This window comes from Elephantulus edwardii, unplaced genomic scaffold (genome assembly GCF_000299155.1).
Source record: "Elephantulus edwardii isolate Elephantulus edwardi_28Jun2011 unplaced genomic scaffold, EleEdw1.0 scaffold00026, whole genome shotgun sequence".
Taxonomy (NCBI): Eukaryota; Metazoa; Chordata; class Mammalia; order Macroscelidea; family Macroscelididae; genus Elephantulus; species Elephantulus edwardii.
Window position 1 is genome coordinate 20,425,720 of NW_006399776.1, and position 15,649 is coordinate 20,441,368.

General features: G+C 38.4%; 1 protein-coding gene across 1 annotated transcript in view; it reads right to left on the bottom strand.

Annotated features, from left to right (window-relative positions):
• Window positions 1-15,649, bottom strand: part of SUPT16H (suppressor of Ty 16 homolog (S. cerevisiae)) — a 63,341-nt gene that overhangs the window by 33,175 nt on the left and 14,517 nt on the right. Inside the window, exons 2-5 of the mRNA XM_006883113.1 lie at window positions 5,118-5,210; window positions 3,958-4,128; window positions 3,303-3,455; window positions 2,461-2,607 (exon numbers count right to left, since the gene is read on the bottom strand). Of these exons, the coding sequence (XP_006883175.1) occupies window positions 2,461-2,607; window positions 3,303-3,455; window positions 3,958-4,128; window positions 5,118-5,210 (564 nt within the window). The remainder of the gene's footprint in view (window positions 1-2,460; window positions 2,608-3,302; window positions 3,456-3,957; window positions 4,129-5,117; window positions 5,211-15,649) is intronic.

The window sequence follows — 15,649 nt, forward strand, 5'->3', positions numbered from 1 at the left end:
TGCTTGGGAGGGTGGAGGGACAGCGCAGGAGAGGAAGGCCCTCTAATGAGGTGGATTGATTCAGTGACTGGGATAATTGGGACGGGAGTGTCAGAGACAGTGCGATTAGCACAGGACAGAGCGGAGTTTAGGGCTGTTGTACATAGGGTCGCTATGAGTCGCAAGCGACTCGACGGCACATAACAACAAACAACAACAGCCTTTAATACGGATTACATCCTAAAATGAAGAAAAATAAATTTTCACCACTGGATCAATAGGTTGTACGCTGATGGATGGCAAAAAGTTTGAAGGTTTCGTCAACTTCATTTTACTTGGCTTCACCACCATTATGCAGGATAGTAACAGTTAAGAAATCAAAATGGTACGTTGCATTTGGAGAATGTGTCATTAAAGACCTCACCAAAATAATGATTTAAGTGTAAAGAACAATGATGTCAGTTTAAAGACACTGCAGTTATAAAACTGGACTGACATGGGGGGGGTTGTTGGATAGGACAACAATGGATAGACAGATAATGAATACTGCATTGGAACAGATAAGGGAAAGAACTGTCTAAAAGAAATATATGATTAGGCAACATACATATGACAACAACTAGGAACAAGAGGGATACTGCAAAAGTGGGCTGGGAGAAGGGGAGGGGAGGCAGGAGGGAGGAAAATGTACAACAATGAATGAATGAACGAAAACTCAACCTTGTTCTAAACTTTCATTAAAATCACAATTAAAAAAAGAAAAAGACTAACCCAAGTCATGATTTTATTTTTTAAATTTTTATTTTTTTTTTTTTTTGGGGTGTACCATCAAATCAGATCTGACTGGTATAAGAAGAGATAGTCCCTCCTTCTCTATCAGAGCATCTGGTGGATTCGAACTGCACACCTCTGGGATTGCAGTGCCGCTTCTTGTCACGAGGCCACCAGAGCTCCCTTATTTTTAATTGCTTCATAGGCATATGAAAAGTTACACAACTGAGGAAGACAAAGGAAGAATTATTGCCATTGAATTGTGGTGCTGCTGAAGAATACCTAATATCCTCAGGGACTGCTAGAAGAATGAACAAGTAAGTCTGGCTTGGAGGAAATGCAACTAGGGTGCTCCTTAGAGGAAGGGATGGTGAAACTTTTGTCTCACATTCCCTGCCATGTTGTTTTCAAGAGGGGTCAGTCCTTGGAAGGTGTCATCTTGGTAGGAAAGGTTGACAGTAAGAAATATAAAAAAGGGGGAAATGCTCAACCAGATGGACTGATACAGTGGCTTTAACAATGGGCTTGAGTATGCTGGAGATGGTGAGGACGGCACAGGGTAGGGCAAGTTTTCCAATCATTGGTCACAGGGTTGCTATGAGTTGTAAAGACTTGAGGGCACATGGCAACTACTACTATGGGTGTGCTAACTGAATTTAAGTAAAAAGAAATTATTGACAATACTTGAATTTTTCTCCCCCTAACACGGTGTTTTCTATTGGTCTAGTTGTGAGGATTTTTGTTTTATTAAAGTTGAGATGTAATCTGGAACAAGAGGTGTGTGACAAAGTAGACTGCGGAAGAGAAAAGCGAGGGAGGAGGAAAATGTGCAACAATGAATGAATGAATACCTAACTTCTCTGTAAAGCTTAATTAAAGTGGCAATTAAAACATAACAAAAAGAAAGAAAAAAAAGTTGAGATGTAATTCATATTGAAGGCACAGAGGTAAATAATATTGTTATACATAGACTAGCTTGCATCTAATAGGAAAACTGACAAGCAAATATTTCTCAAGTCAAATACTGTCTAGGCTTAAGAAAACATGGTATATTGTTAGCGTAGTCGGTTGCCGAGTTGGCTCTCACTCATAGCTGTTCTATGTTCAACAAAAACCCAGCTTGATCCTGAGCTATTTTCACAATTTCTGCTACACTAAAGTCTACTATTGGATAACTGGGGTAACGGGGGCAGGTGTGTCAGACAGTGAAATTGGCTCAAGACAGAGGAGAGTTTAGAGCTGTAGTACATACGGGACGGCACATAACAAAGCCTACTATTTCAGTCACTGATTAATCCATCTCCTTAAGGGTGTTCTTCTCTTTGATGACTATGTTTTTCCAAGCATGACATCTCTCTTTAGTGACTGGCTTTCCTGACAGCAGACCCAAAGTTGTTACTGTTAGGTGCCACTGAGTCGATAAGACAAGTCACATCATCTGTGTTTTTAAGGAGTGTACTGGCTGTACTTTTGCCAGGAGAGATTTGTTATTTCTTTCTGTAATCCATGGTCAACAATGCTGTTGATATTAGGTGCCTTTAGGTTGAACATTACTCACAGAAGGTACAGCACAATTAGACACCATTAATGTATGTACCAAAGGTTTAACGTTAAAGGAAGCCAACAACAAAACCTTCCCAAAAATCATAGGGAAAGGCTTATTTCTGCTTCATTAAAACAGCAAAGAGATTATCCTTCCCCCCCATTTACCTCATCTGCGTCAACTATTTCCATGACTCTTTCCTTGAAAAATTTGTTGAAGACTTCAGAAGTGATACTGGCTGCCTTCTTCATTAAGTTGAGTTCTCCGTCCTCCTTTACTGCAATGGTATAAGCCACCACGGCACTGATGTCTATCTGCAATCAAAGTGATAAAAGTTTCTAATATGCAAATATACAACTTCTAAAGACATTCATCTTTTTCCATTTAAATACTGTCATAATATTTGGTTATTCAACAAACTATTCATCATTAGTTTATGGAATATCTAGCCATTTCTTTGAATGAATGAGTATATAAAATATGCTTTCCCTTGTAATTCTTCACATAATTCTTCAAATTAACTATAATAAATGTAAATGTCCTTTTTTAGAAGTCTGTAAAGGCTTTTTTAGAAGTCTGTAAAGGCTAAAGAGGAAAGATACATGGAAAGCAAGAACAAAGGAAAACTCAAACTCAATGCCATCAAGTTGGTAACTCAGTACCGAGGAGACTGCCAAATCTTTCTCCTGTAGAGCCACTGCTACATCTGAACCACAAAAGAGACATGGTTTTTGAGCTAGCAGAGGAATTCCCTGTGGATTACACAACCAGAGAGAAAAACCAAATTATTTTCAGACAAGATTTCCCCCCTGAATGAGTTGGACTATCTCTTGAATATCCTATTACCAGCTGAAAAGTAGAAAGATTTCAATGTTCTGACAAAAGAGATTGAAAAAACCGAAATGAAAATGAACATAGTTTTTGCAAAACAAATTCCCTGCACTGTTGGTTATGGAACTCTGTCACACTTTAGTCTTCTCAACCCTCCACCTGTTTCCAGTTTTCTTACTTTGTCAAAGCCCTCTTTGTTGAGGCAGTCATTCCAGCTCTTCATGAACTCTCCAGGGAATTTGTCTTTGCTGAACACCCCAATCTTCTTTCCATTCTTGCTTTCTTTAATTGCTTCAATCATTTTGTCAAAGCTGCTCTTATTACTTTCATTCTATCAGTGTCACATAAAAGAAATGGTGAATTAGTTTTAGAAATGTGAAATGTGTCCCAACGAATGTTTGGCCATATTCATATGCTTAAGTAAGTTAACAAGACTATTCATTCTCTTCAGGAAAAGCTAAGAAATTCAAGCACTGGGTAATTAATACTCTCAGAGAAAGTCCTTAAGTCAGGTAGACAATACAATAAAAAAAATACACATTTGATAAACAACTAGAAATGGTATTTAAGGTCACTCTCATCTTGGGGGGGGGAAATCCACTGCTAGTGTCCTTGCAAATGGATAGTGTCTACTAAAATTCCTCAGTCCCTTCATTTTCCCTGATAAGAGTTACTGACCGTTCTTTATCTTAAGGACAAAGACTTGTGAATGAACTTCGCAATTATATCCATAGCATGCTAGAATCTTCTTGCTTAAGTTCCTACATGGTATTTCCGAGTGCCACTTCTAAACACTCATCCACATTTATGACATATTCGTTATTTGTCCTGACCTTTTCTCGTATCAGAAGTGTGATGGCGGGCGCTCCATTGGCATTCTCATTGCCCTTGGTGTTGGCAATCTGTTTCAAGAATTCCACTTTTTTCTTACTGGCCATAAAGATGATTTTATCATCACAGAAGACCATGATGGTATCGGTTAGCTCATAACCAAAGAGCCATGTCTATAGAAAAAGACAACAGTATTTACAGATAAAACAATGAATGGATTCACAATGGAATATTTGTAGATAAGGTATCTGCTAATATCAGCTTCAAAATAACATCAGATTCAGAAACATGAGTATGAATGTAATAAATCGGACCAGGAGTTACTTGTTTATTGGAACTAGATGATGGGCATATGGGTTTAATCTAATTCTCTCTACTTTCATAGGTGGGAAATATTTTATAATAAAAGCTATAAAGTCATTTGGGTAACTTATATAAATATCAATTTATCATTGCTTAACAGAGTAGAAACATAAAAGGTAAGGGCTAGGGTAACACCCAAAAGAACTGAGCATTCTTCAAACTCAAAGACAGCTTGGTGCCTACCAATTATTTTTCTTTCTCAAAATATTCATGATTTTATTTTAAAATTATTTTTGTGTGCGTGTACCGTCAAATCAGATCTGACTGGTACAGGAGGAGATTGTCCCTCCTTCACCCTGAAGATCATCTGGTGGATTCGAACTGTGCGCCTCTGGGATAGTAGTTGCAGCTCCTTGCCACTAGGCCACCAGAGCTCCCCAAAATATTCATGATTTTTAGCTGGCATATTGCCCCGCAAAGATTATTTTCCATCCTTCCTTGCTGCTAAATAAGATTATAAAATTTTAATAGTAACTAAGTGGAAGCCTTGTGAGACTTAAACCAGTCTCTTTAAAAGGAAGTCTTTGGCTCTGTCATGCAATGGGTAGCACAGTGAACTCCTAAAAAGAAGTCTTTTATTTTCATAACTTTCTCCATCTTTTTGCTTGGAATGCATACAGATGGAGCTGCAGGTACTAAAAACATGAGGACTATACCATATGAATGGCAGAGTATATGGAAAAAGGCCTGGATCTCGAATGAACTTTTTAAAAAAAATGTGATCTGTGGGTACTGTATTAGCCAATGTAACAGGTACTTCAACGATCCGTCAGGGCTAAACTAGCTGTTTATTTCTCACCTGTAAGGCAGTTGATTTGGCATAAACAATTTCTTCATCAACACCCACTGATACAACAATGGCATCAACATTTGAATATTCATCTTCTCCTTTCTGAAAAATAGCAAGAATACAGATTTCAGAATATATGCAGATTATAAAGTAATTTTTCCCTATTCAAAGTTCTAAATTTAGGTTACATATTAGCTTAGCAACTTCATAACCATATTAGTTACTATTTTTAAAATCAGCATACTATCTAATTAATTTACTCATTAAAAGTTTCAAATTCATTGGTCTTTAGCTTATTTTTAACTGTGCAACCATTACTACAATCTAATTTTAGAATATTTTTATCACTCTAAAAAGAAACTGTTCTTGTTTGCAGACATTTTCTATTTCTACTTCCTCAAATCCTAAAACCAAACTCACTACTGTTGAGTCCATCTTTGTTTTTAAAATTATTTTGACATGAAATCAATGGATTTATTGATGCTGCAGCCTTTCATAGGGAAGAGAGAAAAATCAAAAGAGGAAGAATAGATGAAGACAGAAGGGACTCTGAATTTGTGAAGATAAATGGATTAAAGCATAAGTTAACATGTTCAATGAAAATTTAGAATGAGTAAAGGCTAAGAAAGAACTGATAGGTATTTTTTGTTGTTGCTGTGAACTGAGGCTTGATTCAGTTTAAAGGGCAACCATTCTTGCATGATGTCTCATGACATTAATGAGAATGACACTGTAACCAAACTATTCTCTTCCACTAGTGCAAAATCCAAACTCAGTGCTTTAGAACCGATTCCAACTCATGGTGACCCAGTGAGCTGTCCTACCACCAAAAAGGTAAAAGAGTCTGAATCTTAACAGCTGCTCTGAGGCAGAAAGTTGAGCAATATACTACCATGCAATTTATGGCCTCTGAAAACATCTGCTTGAGGCTAACATATGAGTTGGTTCGAACTTGTGGGCAATGCATAATCTAAATCTTTATGGGAAGGAACTGCTCCCTCAGCTCTAGACCATCACTAATCTACAGCTTCGATGGACTTATCTATTCATTTGGAACTTTCTGTAACAAATAATGAACACTCATGTACAAGTTGTTATGTGAAGGTATTTTTTTTTTTAAAATGATGGGTCATATGGTAACTAGGCTTAACCCTTTACAGAACTGTCACATAGTTTTCCAAAGCGCACTATTTTATACTCCCAAAAGCAATGTTAGAGGAAGTCTAATCTTTGCCAATACTTTTAATTATAGATATCCTAATTGTTCCAGTGGCAGAATTTTCACCTCGCCTTCCACATAGGGAAACTTACTTTAATTCCTGATATACATACCTCAAGTGAAGCTAAAATTGGTTAGAAGTTTGTAAATTGTGGCAAATGCTGAATAGGTTTTAGCAAAGTTTCCATATTATGATAGACTAGGAAGAAAGGTCCAGCAATTTCTAAAATCATTCAGTGAAAATCCTACAGATGACAACTGTTTAAATACCAGTTACGGCATAGGACCAGGGTGGTGGTTGTGGTGGTTGTGGTGGTGTCACTGTGTGTAGGGATGACCCATAGTCAATCCTCCAACAAATTTTCAGAGGCAGTAAAAAGTACAGGAGGAGACTGCCTATCTTTCTCCCACAGAGCAGATAGTGAATTTGAAGGGCAGTTTCTTACCACTAGGTCACCAAAGTTCCCACAGGACAAGGTGATGGTGTTTGTTGCTGTTAGGTGCCGCCGAGTCAAGTATGACTCATAGTAACTCTATGAACAGTAAATTTGAATTGTATCTTAGCCTGTGCCATCCTCACAATCCCTGACACACTTGAGCCCACTGCTGCAGTCACCCTGTGTCAGTCTACCTGGCTGAGGGTCTTCCTCTCACCATTCCTCCACCTTCCCAAGCATGGTATCCTTCTCCAAGGAATAGCTTCTCCTAGCAACTTGCCCAAAGTGTGTCAGATGAACATTCCTCATCTTTGCCTTCAAGGACGACTCTGGTTGCACCATATTGAAGACATATCTTTATTTTCAACTTTGATTATACTTAATTTGTCTGCTTTCTCATTCTTTTAGTAACATATCTAAGAAGGCTCTGCTCAACCCATAACAAAAACCTTAGCTCAGAAAAAGTTCTACATACAAACTTGAATGTTATTACTCTACTGATTTTCATTGAGAAAATCTATTCCTTCAGGTTGGTAAAAATTTTTATTTACCAGTTCTTAAAGATGATGAAAAACAAAGGAAGGTAAAACTGCTAGTATTTTAGCACAGATCAAGGGAGGGTTACTAATTTCTTCATAAACGCACAATGAAAGAAAGATAAAAGCTAATTCAGTTAGTATCCTCGGGGACCATTTCTATGCTAGTAATAACATAACTGTAAGTCAATCATGAACAATATGGAAAAAAATTACCCATTGAAAACAGAAAGAGACATACTTTCCATGATGATAAGGAAATGAAACCAAATAAATCTCAAGGGTTTAAATTCACATAAAATGCCCAGTTTTCTACTGTCAGTCAAAAAGGTGAGAAGTTGAATCCTAATTTCTTTAGGAAACCTGTTACTTTGGTAATTTCATAAAAAACTTTTATTTGTAACAATAGGTAAATTCTAATCCCAGAAGAAAAATGTCTTAAAAATGTAGTTCAGTACACTACGGGCGGGGAGAAAAGTGCAATGAATGGAAATCCAAAATCTCTGTAAATGTTCATTAAAATTAACACACACACACACAATACAATAAAGTTAAAATATTTATAATTTTGACAAGAAATCTGGAATACCAGTTAGCATTTATATACCTTACAGATATATTTATGTTTTTAAAAGGTTATTTTGGAAAGCAGCTTTCTGAATTTGTGGAAGATTTTAATAACCTGTTTGTAAAATGTATATGCTGAATTACCAAAATAACTTTATATTAATTTTATATACTATTGATGTATTTTTCAGACTTAATTGTCTGGGATTTGTTTAAAAATTATATTGGCTTTATTTAGAAGGGTCAGAATTGGTTTTTTTTTTTAAAAAGAAACCAGCAAGGTTAAGTACTGCTTGTCTTAGGACGCGTACCACAGTGAGCACCCAGTGCCCACCGGCCCATTAGAGGCAAACAGGACTTAACATGGTACCACTCAAACTGCCTCAGATTCCCACTGATCTCTTCTGTTTAGGCTGGTCTTTGGGACTCAGACCTCAGTACCTGCCACATTTGTGCCTCCCTTACCAACCCTTAGTAACATGCACACACTTTTTTGCTGTGCTGAATTCTACTATCTTCAAGTCTGTCTGATGCAAGTGATACCTTAAATCTTGCCAAAAATAGGTTTTTAAGATAAGGTAGTAGTAATAATAATAGCAGTCACTCGGTGTGTCGAGTCCCTTGTATTTATTATTTATAATTTCTGTTAAAAATTCTAGGTGCAAGGGAGCTCTGGTGGTCTAGTGGCAAGAAGCTGCTCTACAATTCAGAAGGCGTGTGGTTCAAATCCAGCAGATGCTCCACTGGAGAAAGAGGGGAAATCTCCTCCTGTGCCAGTCAGATCTGATTAGAAGATACACAAGGGGGGTACAGTATGTGTTGCATTCAAAATACCCAATCAAGGCCTGGCACACTCAAAAACTTCCATACAAATAAACAGGTGATTCTCACACTATAGATGACTTAATTTTTTTAAAAAGATGCTAAATGTAAAATCTGATTAAAAAAGACGATTAAAGGGAGTTACTGTTAACCTAAATAACAACTTCTCTGGGAGGGTGGAGGGACGGCGCAGGAGAGGAAGGCCCTCTATGAGGTGGACTGATTCAGTGACTGGGATAACTGGGATGGGAGTGTCAGAGACAGTGCGATTGGCACAGGACAGAGTGGAGTTTAGGGCTGTTGTACATAGGGTCGCTATGAGTCGCAGGCGACTCGACGGCACATAACAGCAGCAGCAGCAGCTGGTAGTCTGAATCAACCTGTCGCTCATTAGGAGAAATATGGTAATTCTCTACTATGCAATTTATGGCTGGAAAACCCAAAAGAGGGTAAGCTATGAGCTGATTCTAAGTGATAGTAATGAGTGTTGTTTGAAATTGTTACTTAAAGATTTGCTGTTGATTACATAATCAAAACAGAACAGAAAACAGAAGCACAGACTTTCTGAAAGTATTTAACCCATTCAGATGATTTCAGGTGGAATCCAAATATGGGTATAAATACCAGATTTAAAAGCAGCAATTATAAATTCTTAGTCTTTCCAATCTCTTGATTATATCAATAGAGCTGGTGCTTGCTATGCATCTGACAGCTGAACAATGACTAAGTATGTCAGAAAAACTGATAATTTTGAGTTGTGATACTGGAGAAGAGTACTGAATATATTATGCATGGATGCTAAAAAAATAAACAGGTCTGTTCTGGAGAGGGTGAAACCAGGTTGCTTCTTGAAGGGAAGGATTATGAAACTCCCTTTCAAATACTATAGGCATGTTGCCAGGAAGACAGAATGTTTGGAAGGGTAAACAAAAGGTCAGGGCAGAAAAGACGACCCTGGCTGAAGATGGACTGACTGAATGACCATGGCAATGAGGCCAGATGTGTCACAGTTGGTCAGGCTGGTTCAGGGCAAGGTTCAGAGACGTCATTCACAGGATTGCAATGGGTCATAGTTGATTCAATGGCACATAACAGTCCTTAACACCTGCTAAAATATAGTAACAGATAGCTGTGTTCATACTGCCTTTTTATTACAGCTACTTTTCCTTTTTGGCAAGTAACATGATGTTTCATTAACAGTCACACATACTATCTTTTCTGAACACACTGACGTTTAATAAGTACCCAAGCTTTTTTTAATATGAAAAGAGGGTGGAAAGCGATAAATGACCAGAGTTGGTGCAATGACATTTGAAGTGATTCATAATTACTCTTACTAAGACGTTGTACCAGTAGTCTGAGAAATCACACAGCATTATGAGAAAGGAAAATGAAGTGATTGGAATGAAAAAGCTGGGAATAGGGAAGGAGGATCACTAATTGGAAAAATGGACTGAAATGAGGCTGAAGATAAAATGATAGAATTCTATACAATTTATACAATCAATCTATACAATCACTGCTTAAATCTTATAAACACAAATGAGAGACATGGATGTCACTTGATGGTATGAATAGAAACCAGACTGATTACATCTATAAGAGCAATCATTTGAGCAGCTCAATATCAGCTGCGAAAACTAGGCCTGGTGCTGATTGTGGAACAGATCATCAACTACTCATATACAAGTTCAAATAAAAGCTAAAGAAGGTTAAATCAAATCCAAAGAAAACTAAAATTCAACCCTGAGTCTATCCCACCTGAATGTCAAAACCATCTCAGGAAGAGGTTTGAGGCCTTGGACACTAATGACTGAAGACCAGATGAGCTGTGAGAGAATACCAAGAATATCATCCATGAAAAATGCAAAAAGTCTTTACAAAAATAGAGGAGGAAAAGACCAAGATGGAAGTCAGATGAGACTCAGAAAACTGCACTAGAGCGCCAAAAAGCCAAAGCAAAGCAAAACAAAGCAATCAAGAAGTTTAGGAGCTGAACAAAAGATTTCAAAGGGCAGCATGGGAAGACAAAGTATTATAATGAAATGTGCAAAGAGCTATAGTCAGAGAACCAAGAAAGTCGGACTAGCTCAGCATTTCTTAAGCTCAAGGAACTGAAGAACAAATTCAAGCCTTGAGTTGCAATACTGAAGAATGCTATGGGCAGAATATAAACGATCCAGGAAGCATTAGAAGGAGATAGAAAAATACAGAATCACAGTACCAAAAAGAACTGGTTGACATAGAACAATTTCATGACACAACAGATGATCAAGAGACAATGGTGATGAAAAAGTTTAAGTTGCTCTGAAGTAATTGGCAAAAAAACCAAGGCCCCAGGATTGACGACTTACCACCTGACATTATTTCAGCAAACAGATGCTGCCCTGGATGTGCTCACCAGCTTGTGCCAAGAAATCTGGAGGACAACTACTTGTACAACTGACTGGAAAAGATATGTATTTATTCATATCAATAAAAGGGGTATCCGATAGTGTGTGGAAATCATCAAACAATATTACTAATATCACACACAAGTAAACTCTTGCTGAAGATTATGAAAAAAGAAAAAAAAAGACTGGAACAGTACATTAACAGAAAACTACCAAAAATATAAGTTGGATTTTGAAGATGCCATGGCACCAGAGACATTACTGCCAATGTCAGATGGATCTTGGCTGAAAGCAAAGAGAACCAGAGGAATGTCTATCTGTGCTTCATAGACTATGCAAAGGCATCTGACTGTTGGTAGCAACAAAATGTGGCTAACCTTGAGAAGAATGGGAATCCCAGGACACATGACTGTGCTCATACAAAACCTATACTTGGACTGGGAGGCAGCCCTCAGAACAGAGCAAGGAAACACTGCATGGTTCAAACTTAGGAGTGTGTCAGGGATGCATCCTATCTCCACATTTCATCCTTTCAATCTATATGCAGAACAGATAATTTCAGAGGCTGGACTTTATGAGGAGGGATGTGGCATCAAGCCCAGAGGATGACTCATCAACAACCTGTGTTACAAAGATGATACAATCTTGCTTGCTGAAAACTAAGAAGCCCCTGAAATACTTGCTGCAGAAAGTCAAGGACTGTAGTCTTCAATATGGATTGAAGATATACATCAAGACAAAATTTATCACCAATGGGCCAACTGACAATACCATTACGAATGGAGATGAGTGAGATTGAGGTTGTTAATTTCAGCTTGCTCAGCTTCACAATCAACACTCTGGGCACCAGAAGTCAGGAAATCAAAAGACAAACTGCACTGGCTAAGTTTGCTGTCAGGGACCGCTCCAGACTGCTGAGGAGCAATGGTGCCAGTCTAGAGACTAAGGTGCCCTTGATCCAGGCCATGGTCTTCATAATTACATGCTATGCATCAGAGAGCTGGACAATGACTAAGGATGACAGGAGAACTGATGCTTTTGATCTGTGTTGTTGGATAAGAGTACTGAACATAGCATGGACAGCCAGGAGAACAAATAGATCTGGTCTTGGAGATGGTGAAACCAAGTGTCTCCTTGGAGGCAGGGAATTTGAAACTATGTTTTATATATTAGGGCATCTGGACAGGAGGGACCAGTCCTTGGTGAAGGACATTATGCTTGAAAGGGTTGAGGGACAGCAAAGGACAACATGGATTGACACGATACCTGGGGTGATGGGATTAGGTGCATCGAATTCAGTGAGAGGAGAGGGCAGGGTTCAGAGCTGTTATACACAGGGTCTTTGCTCTGAATCACAGGTGACTTGATGGTACATAAAAACAACATAAACACTAAATGTAAAATTTAATTAAAATACACAATTAAAGGGAGTTATTGCTAACCTAAATAACAAATCTCTGTGAAATGTGTGTGTGGCTAATAACAGAACTGGTCAGTAAACTTTAGCAAGGACTCCATTGGTGCTAATCTTGGAGACTAGGGTTTCTCTTGATAGGTGCCTTTTAGTCAAATACAATTCATAGAGACCCTATCTGAACCCTATCCTATCCTGTGGTATCTTCACACTTCCTGACACACACTAGAGCCCACTGCAGCAGCCACTGTGTCAATCCACCTGATTGAGGGTCTTCCTTTCCTTTACTGACCTTCCACCCTCCCAAGTATCACGTCCCTCTCCAATGAATAGCCTCTCCTAGTAACATGCCCAAGTGTGTGATGCAAAGCTTCATCATCCTTGCCTACAAAGAGCACCCTGGCTGTACCCTCTCCAAGGCTTATTCGTTTGTTCTTTTGTCGTCCATCAATGGGATGTTCAATACTCTTCTCCACACCACAGCTCAAAGGCATCAATTCTTCTGTCCTCTCTATTCACTGCCCAGCTCTCAGATTCAAAACAAGTGATTAGAAAAGTCCATGGCCTGAATCAGACGCACATTGTTCCTCAAACCGACATCATTACTCCTCAATAATTTGGAGAGGTCCCTAACTGTAGACTCTCTGAGTATAATGTGTCCCCTTATTTCCTGACTACTAGTTCCAGATGTGTTAATTGTGAATCCAAGTAAGATGAAGTTGTTGACAGGTTTAATCTCTTCTCCTATCTTCTGCCTAACAGTCCAGTGGTAAGAATATTTGTTTTGACACTGAGATGCAATCCTTAATAAAGTTTGTATTCCTTGATCTTCTGCAAAAAGTGCTTCAAGTCCTCCTCACTTTCAGCAAAGGTTGTGTCATCTGCACAAAGCAGTTATTGATGAGTCTTGATGCCACTGCTGATGCCACATTTCTCTTCACAGAGTTTGGCTTCCTGAGTAATTTGCCCAGCATATAGATTAAATAGGTAAGTAGAGAAAATACAACCCTGACATACTCTCTTAATTTTAAACCGTGCCATGTTTCCCTGCTCTGTTCACACAACAGCCTCCTGGGTCCAGGTATAGGATTCCTCTCAATGTCAGTCATAGCTTGTTATGATCCAGAGAGACAAACGCCACTGTACAGTCAATAAAACACAAACAGACTTTCTTCTGGTTTTCCTTACTTTTAGCCAGGATCCATCTGACATCAGCAATGCTATCCCTACTGCCACAGCCTCTTCTAAATCCTGCTGAACTTCTGGCAGTTACCCATCTATGTACTGTTCTGGACATTTTTGCTCTTTAGCAGCATTGTGCTTGCATGTGGTATTAATGATACTGTTCAATGGTTTCCACATTCAGTTTGCACATTCATCTTCCTTGGGAATGGGAACAAATATGGACCTCTTCCAATTCTTTGGCCAGATAGTTGTCCTCCAAATTTTCTGGCATAGGCTGATGAGCGCATCCAAGGCTGCATCTGTTAAATAAGTCAATTGAAATAAGTCAACTGGTATCCCACTGATTCCTGGTGCCTTATTTTTGTAAGCCAAATAGTTTCTTCAACTGTCAATTAAATCCAAACAATCTACATCCCAGAATCCAACTGCTTCACAAAGGTGGCCCCAAACCAATAAAAGGCTTATTTCCTCTGTAAAAGACTGGATTTATTAATCCTTGAAGAAAAGGCTCAGAAAGGTTCTTGACTTGGCTATCAGGTCACACAGTAAGGATTATATAGCAAAGAGTTAAAATTTTGTACTCTGAATGACCTACCACTCATCTGTTAGTTTACTGTCACCATACTATGGTAACTCATCATTACTGTGATATTAGAAGTTATGCCATTGGTATTTCAAACACTAGCAGCTGTAACCAATGAAGGACAGGTTTCAGCAGAGCTTCCAACCTAAGAGGCAGGCCTGATTACCCACCTCTGAACTAACAAGCCTCAGAGAAACCTATAAATAGGAGCAGAACAACATTCAATACGCTGCCAGAAGACAAGCTCCACAGGTTGGAAAGAACTCAAAATGCTACAGAGCTGCCTCCTTAGTCTCCTCCTTAATGTAAAATGACTTGGATATAGTTAATGCTTTCACCCAAAAGGACATTCATGTGCTGATGTGGCAAGACTAAAAGGAAGCACAGCAGACATCCATTAGTAATTAGAACATGAATGAATGAAATAGAATTGGAACTTGTAAAAAATTAAATGTTAAGGGCCTAACAAGCAACACTTCCTAGGCACTAATGAGCTGAGATTGACTAGTACAGGTCATTCTTAATTAGATAATCATATGATCTCGTATACCAAGAATATCAAACAGAATAGTGTTGAACTCACCATCAAAATCAACAGTACAAGACCTATACTGAAGTACCAATGTTGTCAGTAATATAACGTCCAAAAACAATGAAAATAAATTAATACAACTATTATTTAAATATACTCACCGAACACTACAACCATAGATAAAGATTTCTACTGACTTCAGCAGTCTTAAATTGAACATGCAACCAAGATGCACTAATACTAGATGACTGGAATGCAAAAGTTGGAAACAGAGGAACAATTGTGCATTAGAAAATATGGCTGTACAAGATGAGAGACCCTGGAGAGCATTATGTTCAGTGAAACAGCTCAGTCACAAAAGGACAAATACTGCATAAGATGTGATAACAGGAGGGTAATTGGAGGGGGAGGGGAGAATAGAAATGTAATGAGTTTAGACAAAGAACACTACAAGGAATAAGGCAAGAGAGGATCAACTTGGCAAGAATTCAGATAAAGACAATACGGCTATGACAATCAGCAAATAAGAAAAAGATACAGATATTTGTTTCAAAGGAAAAGGGGAGAAGGGGTATGGAAGAAGGGAGAGTAAATCAATAGAACAGCAGAGATTAGTGGGGGAGGGGATGAGAAAAGAGGTAAAATGCAAGGGGGACTTGAAATGGGAGATAACAGATCAATAGTCATGCATCATATAAAACACAATGCACCCAAATTATTGTAGAAAACAAAATGTACATGAATGAAATGTGTGTAATTACATAAGTGGAGGGAGGGAGGGAAAGAAAATATGGTTGTTGTTGCTGTTATGTGCCGTCGAGTCGCCTGTGACTCACAGTGACCCTATGTACAA